The sequence below is a fragment of the Phascolarctos cinereus genome, unplaced genomic scaffold (genome assembly GCF_003287225.1).
Source record: "Phascolarctos cinereus isolate Bilbo 61053 unplaced genomic scaffold, phaCin_HiC Scaffold_2;HRSCAF=192, whole genome shotgun sequence".
NCBI classification, from domain to species: Eukaryota; Metazoa; Chordata; class Mammalia; order Diprotodontia; family Phascolarctidae; genus Phascolarctos; species Phascolarctos cinereus.
The window spans coordinates 302,949,945-302,977,323 of NW_027555625.1; the positions used below are offsets into that span (position 1 = coordinate 302,949,945).

Here is a 27,379-nt window from a genome sequence, read left to right on the forward strand (position 1 = left end):
AGCTCTGAAGTAATTTCAGTTTCTGAGATCCTTTGAATTTATGAATCAAGAATTTGGTTTATAAGGATCCATTGTAGACAATGGAGCATTTTCATGATTTGGCATTTTAATTACCTTGTGGAACTTTTGTTTCATCTCACCTAAGGTTGTCAATTTTCTCCTGCTGGGTGAACAATTATCATTACTAATGTGATCTAAATAGGTTGTAACTTCTAATGCAATTAATGGGTATACTCATATCTTCTTACTGGTGATGGGTTACATATCCTTTATCACTTTAGGTTCAGCCTCTTTCCCTTTCTTGCAAAAGACAGATAATAGTAATAGTTTACATTTTTTAAAAGCATATTAAAAACAAGGATATTAAAGGTTTACAAAAAACTTTTCTTCACAAACTTGGGAAGTAGATTATGCAAGTAGGATTTTTGCCATTTTAAAGACAAGGAAACTGAGGCCAGTGAGGTAGAGTAATTTTCCAATGGTCATACCATTAGTGTTAAACTCCAATCTGATCTTCAGACTCTTATCCAATGGCCCTTTTTATGTACCATTTGAGGGCAAAATGTGCCATCTTTTTTTTTCTTTGTCAAATTATGTCTGCTTTTTATTTTTTTGTGACATCTTAAATCTTCGGAACATAAAAAATATATCTGCTTCTAGATGCATAAAATCTGAGTTAGAAGAGACTTCAGACTGTCTAGTTGAACTCATACTTGAACTACCACTTTCCAAACTCCCAAGAGATCATTCAGCCTCTGTTTAAAGACCTCCACATCGTCATAGTGTGATGACCTGAATGATCAGATTGTTATGATGGTTAGTTAATGCTACATTCCTTATGTTTGTTGTTATTTTTCCTATTCATAGTGGCAGTGAGCACCAGTGGAGTGTAGTTTTCATTCTGAAGATGTGTTATAGTCATGTTTGTCACAACAATCACAGAATCTAAGGAATGGAAGAGATCCCACAATCTTTTAGTTCTACCATTATTACCTAAAAGATGAATAAGTTCTAGAGCATTCTGATCATCTAGCCACACTTAATTAGGTGCATCCAGTGTCAAAGAACTCTGAAGGCAGCCTATTTACATTTTTTTCCTAAATGTTATAAAGGTCTTTCTAATATTGCACCAAAATGTAATGAAATGTGAAATATGCCTCACCCATCATTCTTAGTTCTGTCCTCTGGGGCCAAGCAGAACAAGTCTAATCCCTCATCCCTCATCTGGGCTTCCACATGCCAGACCTTCAGATATTTGAGGATCTTGATCTTGTTTCCCCTAGCTCATGATTTCCAGAATACAGATTTCAAGTGCATTTGGCAAGTAGCTGAATCAACTGAAGATAGTATTTGAATCTAGGTACTTATTGTCATAGACTTAAATAAGGCTGTAGTAGAGAGTAAAACAAATACAACTTCTTGAAAAGAGAACTGTGCCAGACAATGGTTCTTCTGACTTAGTTTCTATCACTAAAGTTGTATTTGATTATAAATACTAGCTGGAATTTAACCTCATAGATTTATATTAATTCTTTGATGACCAATTTAACATTTTAGCATAAAAATAAAATATTTTTAGTTTTTAACTATGCAATACTTAGTGGATCTCTGACCTAAGCGAATTTAAGGACAAGTGTTTGTGCCACTGCTAAGTTTTTGCTCAAGCATAAACTATCTACTTTTCAGAGAATTGTGACACATTGGGAATAACACTGGAAAGAGTAGTCAGGAAAATTTTGGTCCTAGTTCCAGCTCTGCCACTACTTATTTCTGTAAAATGAGACTAGTCATTTTTCTTCTCTGGGCCTCAGTGTCATCACCCACTATAAAATGAAGGGATTGGTCCAGATTATTTCTAAATTCCCTTCAAGTTTGAACATTTTGTGACTCTGCTGTAACAATGTACATTCTAACATTTTATGTACTCAGTTCCTTCTATTTTTTATATTTAAACACTTTGTATTCTATGCACCCCTTTCAGCTCTGACAGTCTGTGTCCTGAGGCCCTTATTGCTCTAGAACTCTGATTCTCTTTCTGAATTTATAACTGAAAGAACAGTATGTACATGTGACTTGTGTAGTTGGTTCTGGAGTGCTCTGTTTTCTGTCTACTTTGATAAAGATAGTTTTCCTTAATGGGAAATGAAGTGTGCTTCCAGGCAGTGAACTGTTTTCTCTGGCTGTAGCAACCCTGTCTCTGAAATATAGAACATAGGGTTTATAGACTATAGAAAGCCTTATGGTTTGGCGAGGGTTAGTTTCCGTCAATAACATTCCCTTAAATCAAATGCTATTTCAAACAATTTATGAAAATTTGGTTAATCTTATTATATCTCAATTACATTTTCTTGGAGATGACTGTATTATATACATCTGGGCTTTTCAGGTAGTTTGCAGATATTTTCTTTCAGTGGTGTAGCCCAGTTCTGTACCCTCTTTGGCCCTGCATTATTCTCCATGGGGAGAAAGGTATATAGCTAAGTCCCTCATCCTTGACTGAGAACCTTACCTCTTACTTTACTGAGAAAATTGGGACCATTTGAAAGGGCCTTCCTTTTCTCTTTTTCTCTTCATCTTGAGATCCTTAGACATCACTACTCTTTTCTACACTTTTCTCCTTTCCCCAGTCTCTGATCAAGGGGTGGCCCTTCTTTTTGCTAAGATCAGCCCTTCTACAAGTCTTTTTTTTTTTTGGCTATGCAGTGGGGTTAAGTGACTTGCCCAGGGTCACACTGATAGTATTATGTATCTGAGGCTGGATGTGAACTCAGGTCCTCCTGACTCCAGGGCCGGTGCTCTATCCACTGTGCCACCTAATGTCCCTACATGTCCTCTTGATCCCTTCTCCAGAAGATTGTAACCTGGAATCATACCCTTTTTCTTGAATCTTCAACCTTCTATCTATTGATTCTTTCCCTACTTCTTTTAAACATGCTCAAGAATTTCTTAGCCTTAAAAAAAAATGAAAACCTTTGCCTATATCCTGTCATCTCCTCAAACTATCACCCTAGATTTCTTCTCTTTGTCTCAGCAAAACTTCTGGGGATAAAAAATACAACTTTCTGCACTCACTATTTCCACCTCATTTTCTCTTACTTGCTCCTCAACCCTTTCAAGTGCGGTTCTTGATCTCATTATTCAGCTATCCTAACTAAAACTACTCTAACTAAACTACCCTAACTAAACCCCTAATTCTAATTCTAACTCTTCAAAGTTACTAATGATCTCTCAGTTGCTGAATGATGATCTTTTCCCAGTCCTAATCATTCTTGACCTATCTGCTGCATTTGACACTCTTAACCACACTTTCTTCCTGGATACTATCTCCTCTTTGGGTTTTCATGACATTATTCTCTCTGTTTCTTCTCTTACTCTGTAAGTGCTCTTTCTCAATCTTCTTTGCTGGGCTGTCATGCACGTCATGCCCCCCCCCCCCCAACTGTGGATGTTACCCAAGGTTTTGTCCTAGGCCCTCTTCTCACCTCCTTCCATATGCTCTCTTGGTAGCCATGTCAGTTCCTTGAATTTTAACTATTGTACCTATGTTGATGACTCTCATTTATAAATAAACGTAATATACTATATATATGCATGTATACATATATATGAATACATATAGACACATATAATAATATACACTTACATATGTATATCTATGTCCAGTCTCAGTCTCTCCTCTGAATTTCATTCCTACATCACTATATGCATCAAGTATAAATCCAGAAATCCAAAATGTATCAAAAAATCCAGAATTCATCTACTACGAATCCAAAAGAACAGGAGTTGCAATTATGCTATCTGACAACACAAAAACATTCAAAAAATAAAAAGGGATAAACAAGGAAACTACATTTGCTGAAAGGGACCATAGATGGCAAACCAATATCAGTAATAAACTTGTATGCTTCAAATGGCTTAGTGGCCAAATTCATCAAGGAAACGTCTGAGCTACAGGAAGACATAAGACAGTAACACAGTGATGGACGACTTCAATATCCCTCTCTCAGTTTTGTGTAAGTCTAACAAAGACAAACAAAAGGGAAAAATATGGAACTGAACAAATTGTTGTAGAAAATAAAGTTGAAAGACCTATGGCATCTTCTGAATGGGACTGCAAAAGAATATATATGTGTTTCTCAGTACTACATGGAACTTTTACAAAAATTGACCATATACTAGGGCAGAGAGATATTGCGAACAAATGTGAAAAGGCAAAAAGTCAATACATCCTTTACAAACCATGATTTACAAAAAACAAAAAATGCAGATCTAAATGAAGACTTAACATAATGAAGTCCTAAATAATTAGTGGGTCAAATAAAACATCATGCAAACAGCATACCAAATAAATGACTAAAATGTACATATCTTTTGAGTCAGAGACTCCATTACTGGGCTTATACCCCAAGAAGGCCATAGATAAGAAAGTCCAGATAAACTCCGAAGTATTTATAGCAGCACTTTTTGTGACAGCTAAGAATTGTAAACAAAGTAGATGCCCATTATTTGGGAGTGAATGGCCGACCAAATTGGGGTACACAAATGTAACGGAATGTTACTGTGCTGTAAGAAATGATATGTGTGATGAAAACAGAGAAGATGGATACAGACTGTAGTATGGAGAGCCAGAAAAAAAAAAAACAAACCAAAACTATACACAGTAACTACAACAACATAAATGGAAACAACAATCACACATCAAGTGAGTATAACAAACTTATAAAGACCAAGCATGACTCATGAAGAGATAGGAGAAGACACCCCAACCCACCCCTTGGTGGAGGGGGGAGGTCCACAAGTGTTACACATTGCACATGTGTTTGGACTTATTCAATATGTTGATCACTTGTGCTGAATTTTTTTTTCCTTTTTAAAAAAATGTTATTTGTTTTATAGGATAGCTTTCTGGGAGGTAAAAGGATACTGATGATGTAAGAAACAGAAGATATCAATAAAAACTTATTACAAATAAATGAAAAAAATTGGGAAATGTCAAGGAAGTTCCCCCAGAAGTTTGGTTAGAACCCCTGTGGTTAACATATGGAAAGAAATGGAAAAATTAATGTGAGATGGGTAGGTATGAATGAATTGTGATCTGCGTGGTTGGAGGGAGCATCAAAATCAATGAGATCACAGATTCCTTTTAATATTGTTCTAACTTCTCTAGTATTTGATTAGACTTGCTGATTTCTTCCTTTAGAGCTCTAATTTATGTCTTTATTCTTTGATATCTTCCCTTCTTCCTCTAATTGTTCTGAACCATTCTGGAGTTTCTTGCAGTTGTTTCATTGTCATTTCAGGGGTCCTTGCAGAATTTGTTATAAGTACTAATTTCATCTTCCCCAGGAGATTTTGACTTTGTTGGAAAGTACTTGTCTACTGAAATGGATTCTTTCTTCAAATGCTTGCTTATTTCCCTCAGTTAGCTTTTGTCTGTCTCAGTCAGTCAATACTGAATTTTCTATGATGTCTTTGTTTACTACCACACCAAATAATACAAGTAAAAAGCCCCCGAATTCAGATTTGATTCAGGATTCTCTCTAGGAAAACTGTATCTCCAGAATTTCTCTGATCTGGGACTTTTGTCAATAAGTGCAAAAAAGGTTAATTTGGTATGACTTATTCTTGATGAAGCCATACTAGAACTTTTTATGATTACTGCTACTGTTTTATTAGAAGTTTATTATTTTTTAAATGATACATTCTAGAATTTTTTCAGGAACAAAATCAAGCTCACTAAACTATAGCTTTTAGACCTCATCCTCTTAGCTTTTTAAAAATTAGAAAAAGTTCCCCTTCTCTAGTGCTATGGTGACTCTCCTCTTCTCCAGTCTTCCAGATATCACTTACAGAGGCTCAGTGAAAACACATCTGTTAGGCCTTTCAGTATCTGATGATATAACTTGAATTCCTAATGAGTCACACTGAGTGCTTTCTTACTATCTCCTTATGTATCCTGGGCATCAACTCACTAATTGGCCACATTTGCTCTGTGCTTTCCAGACCAAAGACACTTCTCTTAGGCAGAGAAAACAGAAGTAAAATAAGAGTTAAGCAACTCATCCTTGTCTCTTGTCAGTTATATTTCTATTCACACTGAATGGGCCTATTCCTTCTTTGATCTCTTTTCCCAATATAGATTTTAAACAAAAAAAAATCTTTTTTGTCTGTCTTATCTTTCCTTATCAGCCTTGGCTTATTCTGAGCTCTAGTACTCCTGCTACCATTGCAGGACCAAGCCATACTTTCCCATTCATCCTTTGTCAGGAGACCTGGGTTCAAGTCTTGGTACTACCACTTATTAGTTTTGTAACCTTGGGCTGTATTGCCCCAGAGGTCAGAACTAGGATTTATGGGTGGAACTGGAAAGGCATACGTTGGCTCAGTATAAGTAAGAACTTTCTAATAATTAGACAGTTTAAAAAGAGGGATGAACTGCCCAAATAGTTTCTTGTCATTGAGTTGTCATTGGAGGTATTGAAGCCAAAGCTGGATGATTTCTCATTGAGTTGTTACAGAAGTGGGGTGGGGTTCCTCTATTGAGTGAGAAATTAAATTTAGAGGTAAAATATAAGGCTTCTTCCAAATCTATGATTCTCCTACATGTAGAAGATAGAAACCACTTACCCTCATTGGCCCTCAGTTTTCCTCATCTATAAAATAAAGGGATTGGATTAAATGATCTTTAAGGACTCTTTCTCAGCAACATCTAATATTTTGTGACTAAGCAATAGCTCTTCTGTTATTGACAGTTATAACCATAGTGATAGTATACAGTTGTCATGTTCCATTTCTAAGCTCTTTGTGCTTCTTTGCTTTACGTTATTTGCTGTTTAAACAGGTGTCCACATTGATCTTCCCTTTGAGTTCAGTCTCATAGCTCATTTATAGCCTTGCTTTGGATGCCTAAACTATTGGGATTATAGAATTTCCAAGCTCATGAATTTGCATCCATTTATTTACACCTTTCCACTTAATTTCTAGAGAACATATTAGCTAGAAGTGTTAATGAATTATTCAGGGATTTGTTTATGATGCTATAGTGCGAAAACAATAATTAGGCAGATTAACCCCAGAATAGCAGATTCACTGAAGGGCCAGGGATACTATGCCTATCACCTCCTTGAAGACTTATTATGACCTATTTGCTGAATTAAAAATTGTCCTTCAGGATTTATATTATTCTCTACCCAAGATGTCTTTTCTTTGTGTTTTTCCCTTTTCCTTCCATCAGAAGCCTATAAACCTTCTGGTATTGGCCTATTTTGTTATTCCAAAGTCTGATCAATGAAATTCTTTTTGAGAAACACACCAGTAGGACAGCTTTGTATTGCCTGAATTATAGAATGTGAAAGCTAGAGGAGACCTTAGATTGTAGAACATTAGAACAAAGAGTCATAAGATTTTGAAAAATCTAGGCCAATATGGAATGTTAATCTGTAAAGGATTTCCAGAACATAGAATAATAAAGATGTAGGGGACCATATCATAATATAGAATGTTTAGAACATAGGGCAAGTAATCATTCTTATATCAAACCACACTGCTCATACTCCCATTTAGGGGTGTGTGGCCATAATGAAAACCATAATGTAAGATAAAACTATTGATTAACACTTTCAGTGTGAGTAACATGCACAGGCTTTACTCTAGCAGAGGAATGGTAGTAGGGGCCAAAGTGTGAGGGAAAGAATTGGGCCCACTGGGCTCTATTATTCTTGGGGACTATATCAGTCTTAGCTAATAAGTTAGGTGATTAGGAAGGAACATTCAGTCTTTCAGGTCCCTAAGAGACCATTTAGCTTAGTATTTCAGTGTTCTTATGATTCTACACCTTCCCTAAGCACCTACCTTTTACCTAGGGAGTGATTTAGGCATTAGGGAGAAGCAGCAATTTTGCATTAACAAAGCAATAGGGAAAGATTTGTGTACCAGTTTCATTAACATTATCATTTTCATAAATATCATGCTGATATTTAATAAAGGCCTCATTGCTTGAAGCTCCATTAGGCAACCAATGATATATTTCAACTTTATTGATGAATAAGATGCAAAATTAAATCAAATTCAAACTATCTAGAGGTAATATCACTTTATATTTACCATTCCACAGACTTCTTCCTTAGGGCTGCAATATTAGCTTTAACTCCTATCTTTGATCAAGGTAGGTGTGGGTATTTAGTAGCCTCAGAAAAGATCACATTTGTTTTTGAATGAAAAGATATGAGGTCTGCAGAACAGTGTAGTGGAAATAGCGTGGAATTTAGAATCAGAAAACCTGAATTTGAAACTGGAATGTGCTCTTTATATATGTGATGCTGCTCAGGTTACTCCAACCCTTTGGGCTTTCTTCATCCATAAAGTAAGGAGGTTGGACTAGATGATTCCCAAAGTTTTTCTGGCTCTAACTTTCACTGAGTTTAAATGCAGATTGCCATTTTACTATCTATAAGAGATTGGACAAATCACCTTTCTGAACCTCATTTCTTGATGTATAAAAAATGGGTATCTCTGTCCCTACCCTCCCTAGCTCAAGGGGTTGTTATGAGGATTGAATGAAATGTAAAAGTGCTTTGTAACCATAAAGGATTATATAAATGTCAGCTATCATTATAGTATGTATGACCATTACTTTAGGTTTGTTGCTAATCGGCTGGCTTAAACTTTTAACCAGCTAACTTTGTGATGTTGAACAAGTCACTTCGTATTTTGGGGCCTGTTTTCTCATCTATAAAAGGAGAGAGTTGGACTAGATAATCTCTAAGTCATCCCTTCCAGCTCTAACATTCAATCATTCCTAAAATTTCCATTCTCTGAACTAGTTATTGTCCTTAGTACACAACTCCTAGACTCTCCTATTAGTCTCCAATTTTCAAGTGTTTTCTAATGGTTGCAACCTGTATTTTTCATCAAAGTAGTGCTTTTTATACTCTTCATTTCTGTCTTTCAGGCCTCTGCCTTCAGGAATTTAGTACACCATACCTCTCCAGGGTTATCTTCTTAGTAGCATCATAGAATCATAGATTTAGACTTTGGAGGAATCTTAGGAACCACTCAGTCTGCTCTTCTCCCTCCCTTTACCGATTAGGAAAATATGTCCCAGGGAGTTTGGACATAACTTCTGTGACGAATGAGAAAGGAAATGATTAGGGAAGAATAAAAAGGATTTCTTCACTTCAGGTGAAGTCAGATAACATGAATTTGTAATATATCCGGTCAACATGGATGTGAAACCTTCTCCAGGCTGAGATTTGCCTTGGGAGTAGGCAAAAGATAAACTGCATTGGGACAAAGGGTGCTGGATTCAAGAATACAGGGCAGTACAGAGTTGAATTAGCTAAATATAATGTTGAAGTTGGAAAGGGAAGAAAGTAAAGTTGGAGCAGGTAATTAATATTTTGGGAGAATAGGGCTAGAAGGGATGAACCATGGGGAAAGATGGAATAATAGTTTATTGGAAGTGGAACACCTGTGGGCTGTGGTGAGAGCTGTTGTGTGACCATTTATCCCTATGTGTGGCTGAGGTAGAGTGGAGTAGGTATTAATATTTAAGGAAGCTGAAGAATTGGGAGGTTTAAGAGCTTGAGGGAGCATCTATGTGGATATTAAAATTCCTTAGTATAAAAGCAGGAATTGAAGAGGAGAGGAAGATAGTGAGCCAGGTGCTGAAGTCCTTGAGGAAGGAGGGAGAATGACCAGGGGATCAGTATACTAAGTTATAATAAAATATATACATATATTTACATATGTGTGCGTGTGTAATTCAGTTTGAAAAGCAGTGAATTTTTAAAAACCTAGTAAAGTTACTAAATGTCTCAATGTGTTTTGAATTCAATATAAAGTTTTGAAAATTAATTTTACTTTTAAAATCACTATTAAAGGTTAGTTTCTGAATTAACTGTCTTTGAACTCACCATTTTTGAACTTGATCCTTTTTTATGCATTTTATTATTTTAAAGACTTTAACTAAGGTTAGCTGTGCGTTAGGCAGCTCTTAGTTTTGTCTCTGGCAGTAACATATTGTGGGTGCTAGAGTAAGTCATTTCCCATCTCTTGGCCAGTTTGTAAATGCACCAATTTTTTCACTTGGGCTTTAACGTACACAAATGTCTTTGTTTTCTCACAAGCATAAATTTTTCTCTCAAGCATAAATAATGCAATATTTTCTTTTATTGTTGCATGATTCATGACAATTTTAGAAAACTATCATTGTTAATCATCTAAATTGCATGAAAGCAAATTCAAATTTATTTTAATAGCTCAAAATGACAATATGTACTTACAAAGATTTTAAAAAGTAGAGATAATTGAAAAGCATGAAATAAAAAAAATGAGATGACATGGTAAATATAGTGTTCTAACCATATTATGAGGGCTGTAGCATTGAGGATGAACGTATACTATAATTTGTATTAATGGGGAACTACCTTAGAAAAGGAAGGCTGGTAAGCCACAAAGTAGGAAACATAGAAGAAAATTTAAGAATGTGGTTTATCTTTAGGCCAAAGAATGAGCAACAATTTCCTTTTGAGACTCATATTTCATTTGGCATAGTTTGTAGTAACTCTTTGTCTTGGAGTTTCCTTTTCACAAAATATTAGACCTGGAAGGAAAGCTCGAGATAGGTAATCTAGTTCTATCTTCTACTTTAAAGATGAGGAAACTGAGGTCAAGAGAGGAAAAATGACTTACTCTAACTATTATGTTACATGTAATATGTTACGTCCAGAGATAGAACTGGAATCCAGGTCTCAATTCCAAGTTCAGTATTATTCCCATTAGCACCCAAAGAGGCAGATTTCCCCATAACTTTTCTGATACATCATAATGGTGAAGAGTTCTGAAATCTTTTTACTTAAAAATTTTTATTATGGGGGCAGCTAGGTGGTGCAGTAGATAGAGTGCCGGCCCTGAAGTCAGGAGGACCTGGGTTCAAATCCAGCCTCAGACCAAACACTTGACACTTACTAGCTGTGTGACCCTGGGCAAGTCACTTAACCCCAATTGCCTAAAAAAACAAAAAAAATTATTATGAATTTAATAAGCTGTAACAAAGATACACATTTTGATGTATAAAGAACACAAAAATAGTATATGAAACTGTGAACTTATACATAGTTTAAAAATGCATATTAAATTTAACATGATAGTAACAAAGCTGTTCTCCTTGTCTGAATTCTGAATTTCGTTCTCCTTTCTTCTGTGTATTTTGTAAGTTTCACTAAAAAAAACCTAACAACTAACTAAAAATAACTAACAAATAAGAATAATCAATCAAAACAAACACATTGGCTATACCTAAAAATTTAGTTCTCGTTCTGTACCTCTAGTCCATCACCTCTCTGCCAAGCAGCAGAAAGCATTTTTTCATAATCAATCTTTTGAAGTCATGATTGGTCACTACATTGATCCGTAGCCTTCAAAGTTGTTTTCTGTTATATTATTGGAGCCATTTTGTAGATCAGTCTCCTGGCTCTGCACACTTCTCTCTGCATCAATTCATACAAATATTCATAGGTTTTTTGGAATCCCTCTTACGTGTTGTTTCTTACAGCACAACAATATATACCATATACCATATACCATTTGCATACTCACTAAAATAGCGATTTCCTGATTGATTGTTTTCAGATCTTTTCTTCAACAATAAATACTGGTATAAATACTTTTGTACATATGAATCCTTGCATTCTGTCTTTTACCACTTTAGGGGTATTTTCCTAATAGTAGTATTGTTGGGTCAAAAGGTATGCATAGTTTAGTGACATTTAGAGTATAGTTTCTTTTTAAAAGCATTTATTTATTTATTTTGGACATTCATTAGAAAAAAAAATTTAGTTTCAAATTCACTCCTTCCCTCCCTCCCTTCCCCTACCCATTGAGAAGGCAAGCAATATGATGTCAGTTTTATATGTGAGGTCATGCAAAACATATTTCCACATTAGCCATGTTGCAAAAAAAAAAAGGCAGGAAAAGTAAAGAAAGTGAAGAAAATACACTTTGGTCTGCATTCAGAGTTTGATCAGTTCTCTCTCTGTGGAGGTATGTAGCATTTTTCATCATGGGTCCTTTGGAATTGTCATGGATCATTGTCTTGTGATATTTGAGTACCCAAATCTTTCACAGTTGATCGTCTTAGAATATTGCTGTTACTTTGTACAATGTTCTCCTGGTTCTGCTCACTTCACTTTGTATCAGTTTATAGTTCTTCCTAAGTTTTTCTGAAGCCATCCTGCTTGTCATTTCTTATAACACAGTAGTATTCTATCACAATCATATACCACAACTTGTTCGGTCATTCCCCAATTGATGAGTGTTCCTTAAAATTCATAGCCGCCACTCGCTATGAATTTTTGCGTGTATAGGTCCTTTCCTTTTTCTTTGATCTCTTTGGGATACAGACCTAGTAATGATATTGCTGGATCAAAGTGTATGCACAGTTTTATAGCCCTTTGAATGTAGTTCCAAATTGCTCTCCAGAATGGTTAGACTAGTTTGCAACTCCACCAAGAGTCCATCAGTGCCCTAGTTTTTCCCAATTTCCCCCTAACATTTGTCATTTTCCTTTTCTGCCACGTTAACCAATCTGATAGGAATGAGGTGGTACCTCAGAGTTTCTTTAATTTGCATTTCTCTAATTTCTCTCTGATTTAGAGCATTTTTTCATGTGACTATTGATATCTTTGATTTCTTCTGAAAACTGCTTTTTCAAATCCTTTGACCATTTGTCAGTTGGTGAATGGCTCTTATTTTTTATAAATTTGGCTCAGTTCCCTATATATTTGAGAAATTAAGCCTTGGTCAGAGAAACTTGCTGTAAATTTACTTACTTAATGATGAACAAACTCTCACTCATACCCTCTACATCCTAGTAATTATGTACCCCTATAGATTGTTATCCAAACCCTATTCATCACTACCTGATTCCTTGTTTCTATCTTTCTCAACCTACCCATCCCAAAGTCTGAATTAAATATAACCCTTCCCTTCCTCTGTGCTCTCTGGAATGACTGCTTCATAAGGCAACACACTTCTTTTCATCTTCTGGCTGCCACTGAGACCTGGCTCCCTCCTGATGGTGCAGCCTTCCTGGTGACTGTCCAGCATTGGCTGCACTTTCACTTATTCCCTTTACTTACTGGTAGAGATGGGGAAGTTGGAATATTATTTGTTCCCTGTCCTCTTCCAAGTTTTTCCCTCACCACCATCACTCAGTAACTTTTCCTCCTTTTAGATTTATACTCTCTGCATCTCCCACTATACCAAAATCTTAGTAGCTGTTATCTAAAGACTTCTAGGACACTCCTCTTCCTTCCTCAACAGAGTTCAATTTCTGGCTCACAAATTTTTCTTTCCTTCCGAAATCCTGCCCTTGTACTGGGGGACTTCAGTATACATGTTGACACTCCCTCAAATACCCTAAGCTCCTAGTTTTTTAACCTGCTCCTCCACTCCACCTCAGCCATAAAGATGCTTATACTCTTGATTTTGCCATCCCCTACAAGTGTGCCATTTTCATGTTCATGAACTCTCAAATTCCTTTATCTGATCACAATCTAATGACTTGCTACCTTTCTCTTCCCCTTCTAATCCCAAACCCTGCTTTTCATCTATACTGTGACCTCCAAATCTTCAGTCCCTTCATTTACTTTCAGACCATCACCCTTTTATTAGCTACACTGTCCTTTTACTTTTTTGATCCCTTGGTGAACAAGTTCAAAAGTACACTGTCCTCTTCTCTTGAGTATCTTACCCCTTTACCATATCACTGATTGTGCCTTGCCAAGCCTCAGCCTTGGATCACACCCACCATCTACTTATTGCTTTTACTCCTACATATGTACTGTTGAATGGAAGTGAACAAAATTATGCAAATGTTCTAACTGGGTTCACTATAAATTTGTTACGTAACCTTGACTGGACCTTCACAGCTACTATGCATTCCTTTTATACCTCCCTAATTAATTTACTGTTCTGCTCACCACAGTGGTGCTTCCTTTTCATCCCTCCTCAAACTCCCCATTGTTACCCCTCCCTCATCTTCTCAGGTGAGAACCTTGCCTCATGTTACTGAAAAAATTAAGACTATTCACGGAGTGCTCCCTCTTCTCCCTTCCTCCTTATCTCACACCACTTTAATGCCTCTGCCATTATCTCCTTTTTTTCTAATTACCTTGTTTCACATGAAGAGGCGGCCCTTTTCCCTGACAAGACCAATCCCTGTACCTGTACAAGTGATACCATTCCATTCTGTCTCCTCTAGCAGATCACTTCCTCTATCATCCCCACTCTGTGATCTTTAATCTCTGCCTGTTGACTGGCTGCTTCCCTACTGCCTATAACCATGTGTATGTCTCCCCCATCCTTAAAAAGCCATCACTTGAGCTTTCCATCCCCGCTAACTATTCTCATTTATTTCTTCTGCCTTTTGTGGCTAAACTCTTTGAGAAGGCTGTCTTCAATAAGTACCTCTAGTTCCTTTCACTGTCTTCTTAGCCCTCTACAATATGGCATCTACTCTCCTCATTCCACTGACCAGCTCTCATTGAAGTTACTAATGATCTCTTAATTGCCAAATCCAATGGCTTTTTTGTAATCCTCATCCTTTTTGACTTCTTTGCAGCCTTTGACACTGTTGGTTGCCCTCTTTTCCCTCATGCTCTCTTCTCTCTAGGTTTTAGGGATAATACTCTCTCCTGGTTCTTCTCTACCTATCTGACCACTTCTCTGTCTCCTTTGCTGGATCCTTATCCAGGACATGCTCACTAACTATAGGTGTTGCAAAGGACTCTGTCCTGGCCATCTTAAAGGCCTAGCTCAAATATCACCTCATTCATGAAGTCTTCCCTGATAACTCCATTTAGAAAGCATCTCTCTCTTCTGATCTTCAAGCACTTTAGAATATAAGTGTGATGTAATAGTATTGTATTCATGTCTTCTCTACCCCTACTAGACTGTAAGTTTTTGAAGTGTAATGGCTTTTCTTTGTATATCCCCTAGTATCTAACAAAGGCTGCAATGCACACAATTGGCACCTAATAAATGTTTGTTGAATGAATGAATAATTTAATTCTAAATTCTCAGGATCACATAATTTAGAACTGAAAAATTTTTCCACCTCACATCTTCCCCTTCCCATGAAAAAAAGAGAAGGAAAATGAAACCTTTGTAAAAGTTTGTACAAATCAAGTAGAATAAATTTCCATGTTGGCCATATCCAAAAAGATGTCATATGGACTGCTGTTCTGAGGAGTTTGTTGGTGCAATGGGAAGAGATATAGGATGATAGCTTGAGGGGGTGTGTGTGATTGACTTTTTTTTAATGGAGAAAACCTGGGCATATTTGCTAGGATAAGGGAAGGAGCCAGTAACTGGGTAGTTAAGGGGAGGAAGGGAAAGAGGGGTAAAAGGAGAAGAGAGAATTATTGAAGGGGCTAACTCCAAAAGGGATGGGAGTGGATTGGTGGGAAGGGTGTAAATAGAAGGATCAGCTTTGGAGAGGAGAACAGTCATGTCTTGATCAGAGACTGGAGTAATGGAAGAGAGAATTGTGGGGTAACAGTAACAAGGATTGTGAGAGGGTAGAGTAGGGGAGAAATGGGAGCTCATGAGGAACTATTCCTATTTACTAAATAAAGTTTGAAGCAAGGCCCTCTTTAAAGAGGGAATGGTGTGGAAGACTTGAGGAGAGAGGGTTTGGAATAACTGCTATTGGAGATACTTTGTAGTCAATTAGGGAAGAGTAAAAGGATTGCCTTGGTGCATTGAATGCCCAGTTGAAAATAGAGAACATAGTTGTAGTGGGCCTTGTCAAAGTGGTTGCTTATTTCCTCCAATATAGTAGGAGTGGAGAAGGTAAGGGGTAAGAAGGGTAATGTAGGGTTGGGGTTTGGCAAGGCATGAGCCAGGATAAAATAGGGGCCAAGGGATTCAAAGTAGAGGATACTATAAAGTTGGTTAAGCATAGGGTTAAGACCAGGAAGTAGGGAAATTGAAGCCAGAGTAGGGGTGATGGCCTGGGAAACAATTAATGGAAAGAGGAATTGGAGGTCATGATGAGGATAAAGAATAGATTCAGGAATGAGGCACAAGGAGAGATGAAATGATAGGAGTTTCCTGTTGGATAGAGAGATTTCAGAGTTCTTGGACATGGAAATGAAACATTTATGGGTAATGATAACAGTAAGAGTTTGAACATTCGCATATATGGCTAAGATGAAGTGAAATCATAGGTAACAGGAGTTGAGGAAGATGGGGAATTGAGACTAGGGTGTTTGAGGGAACATCGTCACATATATTGAAGTCCCATGGGTGGATGAGATTCAGGTACTAAAGAACCAAGAAAGGAGGCTGCAGGACTTTGAGACAGTAGATAATTGCTACCCAAAATCTGATAAAAGTGAATGGAGTCAACCTCTGAAAGCAAGGAAGACTATGGCTATATTTTGGAGAGCAGGGGCATATGAGAAGTATCTGGTACCAGAAAGGATGGCCAGAGAAGTAGAATCTTCTGGTGGGAAACAGGTCCCTAAGTGCCAGAAATGAAGGAGCATGAGAGGAAAAGATGAAGGATTAAGGGATGTTTGGATAGAATGGGGTCCAGAGGGTACAAAGGAATGGACAAGAAGAGCTAGAGTAGAAGTTGAGAGAAGGCCCCGGGGTGAATTTGGATGAGAACATTTTCTCTTGTATTATATTTTGTACACTTGTGCCCCCTAATCTCTATCAGATAAACTCACTGAGGGGCGTTCTTCATTATCTTCTGTCATTGTATCTAAATACTAAATGCTAAAGTCTTAAGCACCTTGCCTTTTAAGCTTTAAGGCTTACTAAGTGATTCTGGTTGAATATTGGTTTGTTTGCTTTTCCTTTCCTAAATGGTAGCATTTAACAGCTGGAAGAATATGACATATGTTTTCTTCTCCTTGTTTTCATAGTGTTTCTGAATTAATAACCTACAGTCCATTTGATGCAAAATAAAATGATTGAAAATGCTATAAATTATAAATGCCAAGTTGTTGATGCTTATAAATGTATAACATATGTCTTGTTTTGTCATGCCTTTTAAATTAATATAATTTATTTAAAAGGTGTGATTCTGTTTTATCTCCTTTTCAATTTGGGATGCTTGAAGAAGCAGCATAGAATAGTAGAAAGAGTATTAGTCTGGGAGACTGGAGAGGTAGTTGTGAGTCCTAGTTCTTCGGCTTAATAGCTGCATGTGCTTGATGAACTCACAGTCTCCATGGGCCTTAGTTTTCTCACCTGTAAAATGAAAGAATTGTACTAGATTACCTGTAAGTTTTTTTTCTAGCTCTAAATCTATTATCTTGTGATCATAAAATGAGGGTACAAACTAAATATTCCTCCTAACTTTAACTTTCTGTGTTCCAAACTTGTGTGAAAATGGAATGCAAAAGCAGTAAGGGACCTTTGAAGACAGAATTTTAGAGCATAGATTGTTAGAACTAGAAGGTAATCTTAGAAAATAGAATGTTAAAGCTGCCATCAGCCTACCTTGGGATAATGTTGAACTTAAAAGATTTAAATCACTGAAGATTATGTAGACTAAAATTTCAGAAACATAAAAAGAAAAAAATGATATTAATGTAATTGCAGTATGAACATAGAAAATAAAATAATAGAAAAGATAAATAGAAAAAAAATAAAATAGAAAAGATCTTCTAACATTTAATGCTAGAACAGAGAATTTAGAACATTAGATTTGGGAGGACCTTAGATAGCATCTAGTTATATCCCTTTGTAAACTGAGGTCAGAGAGGGAAAATCACTTGCTTGAGGTTTTAAGGCTAGCTAGTTATGGATTCAAGAAGTGTTAATCCTGTGCCTTCTATGGTATAATACCAAAGAAATGCGGGATTGGTCTCTCCTCTCCATAAGAGATAGAATAGTTGGGGAAAAGAATTTATGTGATGAAACAATTAAAAGAAATACAAGACAGAATATCACCAGGTTTTAAAAGGTTGTCTTCCTGCTCTTTAAGACAAAAACGACCAACTTAGGTGAAAGTGTATTGCTATTCAAACTTCCCACAACCAGATTTACTAGAACCTTCCACTGTAACTAAAATTTCATGGGAACAGAATGAAAGTAATAGCCTAATTATTTTTTCTTATTTCTATTTCTTCCAGTTTCCCTTTGGTCGTCGCTTGCCCTGTGATATCTACTGGCATGGAGTTTCCTTTCATGATAGTGACATACTCTCAGGTCAAGTGAACAAGTTCCCAGGTACCAGTTGGCATTGTTATTCTGTAAGAGGTTTCCCAGGTATATCAACAAAAACACAAGTCTCAAAACTCAAACTTGTGGATGGAATTCATTGCTAAATTTTATCAGGCTATCTCAGAAAAGAGGTGAACATAAATATGATTGGGATGCAGACTTAAGATTTCATAGACTAAAAGCTCAGGAACACGAAAAGATAAACTATACCGGTTTAATTTCACTGCTAATGCAGACTAAAGAAGGTAGAAGTGAAAGGGACCTGAGCTGGGAGGAGTCTTAGCACAAAGCTGCTAGTAGGTTATCTTGGGAGATAAGTGCAAGTCAGTGATATAATCAAGTTAGAAAGGCTTTCATAGACTAGAGGCTATGATTATGAAAGGCAAATGGTACCAGCCTGAAGTCACTTCTATGAGGGCATGATTTTTACCTTTTGGATCATCGAAATAATATGTGGCCTTTAATCACAATCCCTTTGAGAGATTAGCAGTGGGGCTATAATTATGCCTATTTTAGAGAGGAAAAAAATGAAGTTCAGGTCCAAGATCATAGCTAGGGGCAAGTAGGTAGTGCAATGGATAGAGTGCCAGGGCCTGGAGTCAGGAAGACCTGAGTTCATATATAGCCTCAAGACACTTACTAACTCTGTGACCCTAGGTAAGTCACTTAACCCTATTTGCCTCAGTTTCCTCATCTGTAAAATAAACTGGAGTATCTTTGCCCAGAAAACCCCAAATGGGGTTATGAAGAGTCAGACATGACTGAAATGACTGAACAACAACAAAATAGTCCAGGGAAGTTCATGAATGTATGTTTTATCGCCTCTATTAGAATTTAAGCTCTTTTAGGGCAGGGACTATTTGTTTCCTTTTTTTTTTGTTTTTGCTGGGGGTAGGGGGTGCCACAGACCTGGTGCTTAGCATAATGCCTGGTACACACTAGGCCTGAGACATTCCATCCCCTGTTTTGGGGCTCTCATTGTTGAGAAGTTTTCTGTTAGCTATTGAACTCTGCCTTTCTGCAGCTCTTCTTGTTCCCTGGTCTGTTTCCTGGTTATTGTACAGAACAAATCTAATACCACTTTTGTTTACTCTCACCTGAAGTTTAAGAAAACATGAATTCCTGCCAGTAATAAAAACTGGCTCTTAAATGCGGCCTCTCTTAGACAACACAGCTGTTACTGAAGCTAATTCATGTCAGTTACTGAGGCTGATGAAATCCCAATTTGAAGAGGGAGCTCTAACATTCTATTTTCCAAGGCACCTTCCAGTTAAGACATTTTCCTGATTAAACTTTATGAATTACCCACATATTCAAATACTCTAAAAATGTATCCACCATGCATTTTCTATCATTGACATTTATTTCCAATGGAAATTCTAAGCATAAACAAATACTTTGCATATTGAGTAAACAGAGTTTTTGGATACACATATGGCAATCAGTGTATTTGTGTTATCAAATCATAGTTTGGCAATTTCTATGGACTATTTATTTATATAAAACTAGTATAATATCTTAATGGATGATTCTAAAGTACAACTATTTATTTGAAAAAAATCTGTTTTAAATGTACCTTGCTTTTAGAAAACACAAGAGATATCCCCCAACTTATAAACTAGTTGTGTTCTAATAGTTTATTTCCAAATCTTTTATAAATATTATAAATAATGGTTAGGCTCAATACTACTATGAGAACTACAATTCAGCCTACTATTATTAAGGATTAAGTTGTCCTGATCCAGAACTTAATCACTATTTTAAACAACATTTTAGCTGTGGGAAAATGAACTCTTCTCCACCCCCACCCTCAGCTTTCTTTTTTTTTTTTGCACACTTAACTGTTTTACTTTATTACAAGAGACTTTTCTTATAGGTAACTATAAAAGGTATTTGTAAATACATGTAATGTAAAAACAAAACACATCAATAAAACTGGAAGTATAAAAATAGGGAAAATGCGTAGGTCTGGCTATATCACTCCCCTGCTCAATGGCTCTCCACTTCCTGCTGAAAAAAAAATTACTCTACGTTCTGGTTCCAATCTATCTTTTTTTTTTAATATAAATTTATTTATTTTTAGTTTTCAATATTCACTTCCACAAGTTTTTGAGTTCCAAATTTCTCACCCCTCCCCCCACCCCAAGATGGCATGCATTCTGAATACCCCTTCCCCTGGTATGCCTTCTCTTCTATCGCTCCCCCATCCCTTCTCTTATCCCCTTCCCCTTCTATTTTCCTGTAGAGCAGGATAGACTTCTGTACCCCATTTCCTGTATTTCTTTTTTCCCAGTTGCCTGTGAAAACATTTTTTTAAAACATGTGTTTTTAAAACTTTGAGTTCCAAATTTTCTCCCTTCCTCCCTCCCCACCCACCCTCATTGAAAAGGCAAGCAACTCAATATAGGTTGTACATGTGCAGTTATGCAAAACACTTCCTTAGTGACATGTGAAAAACTAACTCTATTTCCCTTAATCCTATCCTGCCCTCCCATTTATTCATTCTTTCTTTTGACCCTGTCCCTCCTCAGAAGTATTTACTTCTGATTACCCTCTTTCCCAATCTGCCCTCCTCTCTATCACCCCCTGCTCTCTTGTCCCTTCTCCCCTATTTTCCTGTAGGGTAAGACAGATTTCCATACCCAATTGAATGTGTATGTTATTCTCTCCTTAAGCCAAATCCTATGAGAATAAGATTCCCTCATTCCCTCTCACCTTCCCCTGTTTCCCCTCCACTGTGAGAGACTTTTCTTTTCTGTTTTTTTTTGTGAGATAATTTACCCCATTCTACCTCTCCCTTTCTTCTCCAAGTATCATCCTCTCTCATCCCTTAATTTATTCTCCAGATATGACCCCTTAATCTTCAACTCACCCTGTGCCCTCTATCTATCTATATATACATACATACAATTTTTTTCCTCAACTACCCTAATACTGACAAAGTTCTCATGAGTTACAATATCATCTTTCCATGCAGGAATGTAAACAGTTCAATCTTAATAAGTCTCTTATGATTTCTCTTTCCTGTTTACCTCTTCATGTTCCACTGGAGTCCTGTATTTGAAAGTCAAATTTTCTGTTTAGCTCTGGTCTTTTCATCAGGAATGCTTGAAAGTCCTCTATTTCACTGAATGACCATTTTTCCCCTGAAGGATTATACTCAGTTTTGCTGGGTAGGTGATTCTTGGTTGTAATCCTATCTCCTTTGCCCTCTGGAATATTATATTCCATGCCCTGCGGTCCTTTAATGTAGAAGCTGCTAAATCTTGTGTTATCCTGATTGTGTTTCCACAGTACTTGAATTGTTTCCTTCTGGCAGCTTGTAATATTTTCTTCTTGACCTGGGAACTCTGGAATTTGGCTACAATATTCCTAGGAGTTTTCCTTTGGGGATCTCTTTCAGGAGGAGATCTGTGGATTCTTTCAATTTCTATTTTGCCCTCTGGTTCTAAAATACCAGGGCAGTTTTCCTTGATAATTTCTTGAAAGATGATGTCTAGGCTTTTTTTTGATCATGGCTTTCAGATAGTCCAATAATTTTTAAATTCTTCTCCTGGATCTATTTTCCAGTCAGTTGTTTTTCCAATGAGATATTTCACATTGTTTTCTAATTTTTCATTCTTTTGGATTTGTTTTACAGTGTCTTGATTTCTCATAAAGTCACTGTCTTCCAATTGCTCTATTCTAATTTTTAAGGAAGTGTTTTCTCCAGTAATCTTTTGGATTTTCTTTTCCATTTTGCCAATTTTTCTTTTTAGGGCATTTTTCTCCTTGTTGGCTTTTTGGACCTCTTTTGACATTTGGGTTAGGCTGTTTTTTAAGGTGTTATTTTCTTCAGTATTTTTTTGGGTCTCCTTTAGCAAGCTGTTGACTTGTTTTTCATGATTTTCTTGCATCACTCTCATTTCTCTTCCCAGTTTTTCCTCTACTTCCCTTACTTGCTTCTCAAAATCCCTTTTGAGCTCTTCCAAGGCCTGGGACTGATTCATATTTTTCTTGGAGGCTTTGGATGTAGGAGCTTTGATTTTGTTGTCTTCTTCTGGTTATATATTTTGATCTTCTTTGTCACCAGAGTAAGATGATATAGTCTGACTCTTTTTGCGCTGCTTGCTCATGATCCCAGCCAATTACTTGAGTTTTAAACTCCTTGTTAAGGTAAGAGTCTGCTTCCAATGTGGAGAGTGTACTGTCCCAAGCTTCAGGGGTTTGTATAGTTGTTTTCAGAGATACTTGTAGGGACCTGTAAATTTTCAGTTCTTCCAAGGTGGTATGATAAGGGGCAAGGTGTTTATTCCTTTCCTGGCCTGTGACCACAAGTATTCCTTTCTGTCCCATAACTGTGAGGAGGGTTTTCTCTTCACAGCCACTACAAGCTCCACCACGCCAGCACTCCTCCTCACCCCAGCACTGCTGCCCAGAACTGTGACCCAGATCCACACACGGGCAAAGCAAGAGATTCCTGCCTCAGCACTGGCAAAGAGATCCCTGCAATCCCTCTCTGATCAGCCACTGGATTCCCCCTCAGTTTGTGGGCTGGAAGCTGGGGAAGCAGCTGCCCCACCCAGGGCCAGGCTCTTGGGGAATGGAGCTGAGACCCCACCTTCCTCTCTGACCACCGACAGAAACAGACTTTTCCCACTGACCTTCTAAGTTTTCTTTGGCATTCGTGGGTTGAGGAGTCTGGAAACCTGTCCTCTGAGGCCTGCTCCAGGTTTGCTGGGGCCAGCGTGCCCACGCTGCCCTGCGCTCCCAGCCCGGCGCGATACACTTTTCTGATCATCATCCAGGTTGTCTTGGGCTGGAAATTTGTTTCACTTTGTGTTTTTGTGGGTTCTGCTGCTTCAGAATTTGTTTAGAGCCATTTTTATGAGTATTTGGAGGGGTTTGGGGGAGAGCTCAAGTAAGTCACTGCTTTCACTCTGCCATCTTGGCTCCGCCCCCCCACCCTCAGCTTTCTCATTGTTATTTTGTTAATAACTCAAATGTCTATACACTTTTTAAAAGCTTTACTAAGTGCTTTCTCCACCACTACTCTGAGGTAGACAGTTGCAAATATTATCCTCCTTTTACAAATATGGTTACTGTGACTCAAAAAGGTTAAATGACTTACTCTTTTTCAAATAGCTAGTATAAGTGTATGAGCTGGAATTGGAACCCAGGTCCTCTGAGTCCAAGTCCAGTGCTCTTTCCATGACACCATACTTCATAATGTTTGATAATGTCCCTCCTTTTATTTGAGGACCAGATCAGGTGACACCTATACCATGAAACCTTCCCTTATGTATCCTCTACTTTTTCACCTTCCTCAAATGCTTTATGGCCCTTTGTCTGAAGCTCTTCTTTGTACTCATTAAGAGCTGTCATGACATCGTGGATAGTGTGCTTGATTTGCGGTCAAAGGGCCAATCAACCAACAAGCATTTATTAAGTTTTTATATACCAGGCACTATGTTATGCACTGCATATGTGTATGCACACATATGTATACATATGTGCATGTACACACATACATACATATAAATTGGTACATCTAAGTGAATTACAGAGTAGATGGAAGGTAGCCTTAGAGGGAAGGCACTAGGTGCTGGGGGAAGGGGTGGGTGGCAGTCCTGAAAAGGTGGTCTAGAGAAGGTAGTACTTGAACTCAGTCTTTAAAGAAACCAGGGATTGTATAAGGTGGAGGGTAGGAGGGAGAACATTCCAGGAATCGGGGACAGGCAGGAGAAAGGCAGGGAGTTGGGAGATGGAAGGTGGAGTATGCTATGTTAGGAATAGCAAAGTAGTCCAGTATGATTAGACTGTAGAGTTCATGAAATGGAATAATGGGTTAAAAGACTGGAAAGATAGGAAAGGGCCAGGTTGTGAAGAGCTTTAAATGCCAAACCAAGGAATTCATATTTGATCCTTGAGATAATGGGAAGCCATTGAATTTACTGAGCAGGGGAGTAATGTGGTCAGACCTGTGCTTTAGGAAGATCCCTTTAGCAGCTGTGGAAAGGGTGGATAAGAGTGAGAAGAGAATTGCAGAAGGCAATCTACTTAGAAGGCTATTGTAATAGTCCAACTGATGAAAGCTTGGACTAGGGTGGTAGCTGTGAGTGGAGACAAAAAGATGGATGCAAGAGACATTCTAAAGCAGGGTTCCTAACCTTTTTTGCATCATGAATCACCACAGGTGAAGCCTGTGGTCCCCTTTTGAGAATAATGCTTTTATATGCAGACCAATGACATGGGAATTTAGCAAATTATTAAAAATAAGCTTATAAATCCCAGGTTAAGAATCCCTGTTCTTGAGAAAGAAATTACAAGATTTGGCAACTGGTTGGATAAATGGTGTATAAGAGTAAGGGGAATCAAGGATGACATTAAGTTGTGAACCTAGGTGACTGAAAGGATGGTAGTACCCTTGACAGTGATAAGGAAATTTAGAAGAGGAGTGAGGTGGGTTTTTTTTTTTGATGTATTGAGCTTAATATGCCTATGGGTTATGTTATACCGAGAAATTAGCGAGTTGACCACCCAAGCTAATTTTAAATTGTGGACTTTATTAGCGCGCGGCTGCCAGGGATATTCACATCCAAATCAAGCAGCAGCCATCAGGGGTTGAGCTAGGGTTTATATAGGGAGTATACAGGACGGGGAGGGGGATGGATCTTTGAAGTCTGGCAAGAGGAAGAGGTTTTTTAGGGGCTGGTCAAGGACACCCTTCTCCCTCTGTGTAGATACCATAATGCTGTGCAAACTTTCTCACAATGGAGGCTTCCAGAGATATGATCTGAGGGCTGTGGCCTGAGCAGCCAGATAAGGGTCTTGCTAAGGAATCTGGAGGTTTCCAGAGATATGATCTGAGGGCTGGAGCCTGAGCAGCCAGATAAGGGTCTTGCTAAGGAATTTGGAGTTTTCCATGGCCTAAAGGGTTCTACTACCTAAATGGTAAAATAATGTTCTGCATTACAGTTATCCAGTTAGAAATGTCCATTGATGTGGAACAGGAATGTAGAAGGCAGGAGAGAGAGAGAGGGAGGAAGAGGGAGGGAGGGAGGGGGGAGGAGAGAGAGAGAGAGAGAGAGAGAGAGAGAGAGAGAGAGAGAGAGAGAGAGAGAGAGAGAGAGAGAGAGAGAGAGAGAGAGAGAGAGAGAGAAGGAGAAGAAGGAGAAGATGATGATGATAAGAGAGGGCAATCTGCTAGGGAAAAAAAAGGAGCAGATGAGAATCAAGGGTACTTATAGGGAGGTTAGGATTGGTGAACAGACGAGTACTTGTCAAAGACCGGAAATAGAAAAGATAGTAAGGAGAGAGAGATATCAGAGGAATGGAAGATGAGGAGGAGGGGAGAAGAGCACTTTCATTTGCCTCATTTTTTTTTTCAGTAAAGCATGAGGTGAAGTCCTCAGCCTAGAGCATGGGGAGGCAAAGTCCAGCTAAGGGACTAGAGGGGGGAGAGGTAAGAGAGACTTAAGAAGAGATGTGGAACAGCTGCTGTGTTGAATGGGCTGGGGAATTATTTAGAGAGGAAGACTAGTAGAGTTGCCTTGTTGCATTGAGGGCCTAGTTGAGATTAGCTAGCATAAATTTTCAGTAGATCCAGTCAGCATGGTTCTGTTATTTTCTCCAGTTGTGTTTAGCGGCGAAGGAGGCAGATAGTAGGAATAAATCAGGGTTGGGGTCTGTCAAGGTGTGGTAAGAAGTAGGACAAGAACAAAGGATTCAAAAGTAGAGGATAGTGTAGAGTTGAACTGGCTCAACAAGGGCTTAAGGGCTGGGTAAGAGAGGAGAGTGTAGCTAGAGCAGGGGTAATAGTTTGGGATAGTACAATGGAATAGAGAGATTGGAAGTCATGGATAAAAGGGTTTGACAGGAATGAGGCATAAGGAGAGATGGAAAGATAAAAGATTAGGATTGGATAAAAGAAATTTGGAGTTTTTCAAATGGAAGATCATAGATTTAGAGTTGGAAGGGACCCTAGATGTCATCTGTTCCAAGCTTGTCTTTTTACAGATGAGAAAACTGAGGCCTTTGAAAGGTTATGATGTTTCCAAGGTCACAGGAGTAGTAAGTATGAGGATTTGAACCTGGGACCTCCAAACTCCAAATCCTGAAGTCTTTCTACCTGACTACCATTAGCTATGAGACTAAGAGCAAGTCACTTAACTTTTCTGAGTCCTTTAACTTATTTTCCATATTGATCAAATTTTCCATATGATCAAATGTAGTACCTACCTTTTTTATTGTGAGGGTCAAATGAAATAACTTGTGTAATGCATTTTGTAAACTTGAAAGTAATATATAAACTTCAACTTTTGGTCCCATTCTCCTTTTTATCACAGTGATTTGTATACATATCTTTCCCCCGTAAGACTGTAATCTCTCTCAGAGTAACATTTATATCTTTCTCCTTTCCCCTAGCAGTACTTAGAGTGACTTGTATCTAGCGAGTGCTTAGAATGTCCATTCCTAATGAAAAGAGTACTGGACTTGGGATCAAGAGGGACCTGAATTTGAATTCTTCTTCCAACATTTATTAGCCGTGTGAACATAGACAATCATTTAATCTTTTTGAGCCTCATTCCTCTCATCTATAAAATAAGAACAATAATATCTTATGGGATGTGAGGAGCAAAAGAGATAATGTCTATAAAGTGTTTTGTAAACCTTAAAGTACTATGCAAATGCTATCAATTATTATTTATTGTTTTCATTATTGTTAATTTTTTACTGAATTGAATTTTGATTTTATTCCAGCTGGAAAGGTCACAGCCTCTCTAAGTCTCAGTTTTATCATCTGTAAATTGAGGAGCTTGTAATGTGCTAAGGTCCCTCTCAACTCTAACATTCTCATTCTGTATCTTTTCCACCCAGGGTATAATGTTGGGTCTCTGTTATATTGCTTTTATTCAGAAAGGATTTTGAGATTTTTAACAGAATATCAAGTTGGGAATCATAAATTAAACCAGCAAGGTGGTTTAACCAGATAAACTGATAACTGATAAACTCTTAACAGGACCCTCTGTTTAGCTTCTGAGCCTGCTTATTTCTGGTTTCTTGAAACTTCTGTTTTAATTGGGGGAAAAGGAAGTAGTAGTCCATTGGACTGGACTCTAGTCTCTTCTTATAAAATCTCAGAGTACTAGCCACA

At 37.7% G+C, this 27,379-nt stretch overlaps 1 protein-coding gene across 3 annotated transcripts in view; it reads left to right on the forward strand.

Annotated features, from left to right (window-relative positions):
• Positions 1 to 27,379, forward strand: part of TTLL11 (tubulin tyrosine ligase like 11) — a 253,372-nt gene that overhangs the window by 6,206 nt on the left and 219,787 nt on the right. For all 3 annotated transcript variants that reach the window (XM_020967575.2, XM_078150148.1, XM_020967578.2), the window contains exon 2: positions 18,153 to 18,249. In XM_020967575.2, coding sequence (XP_020823234.1) covers positions 18,153 to 18,249 — 97 coding nt within the window. The remainder of the gene's footprint in view (positions 1 to 18,152; positions 18,250 to 27,379) is intronic.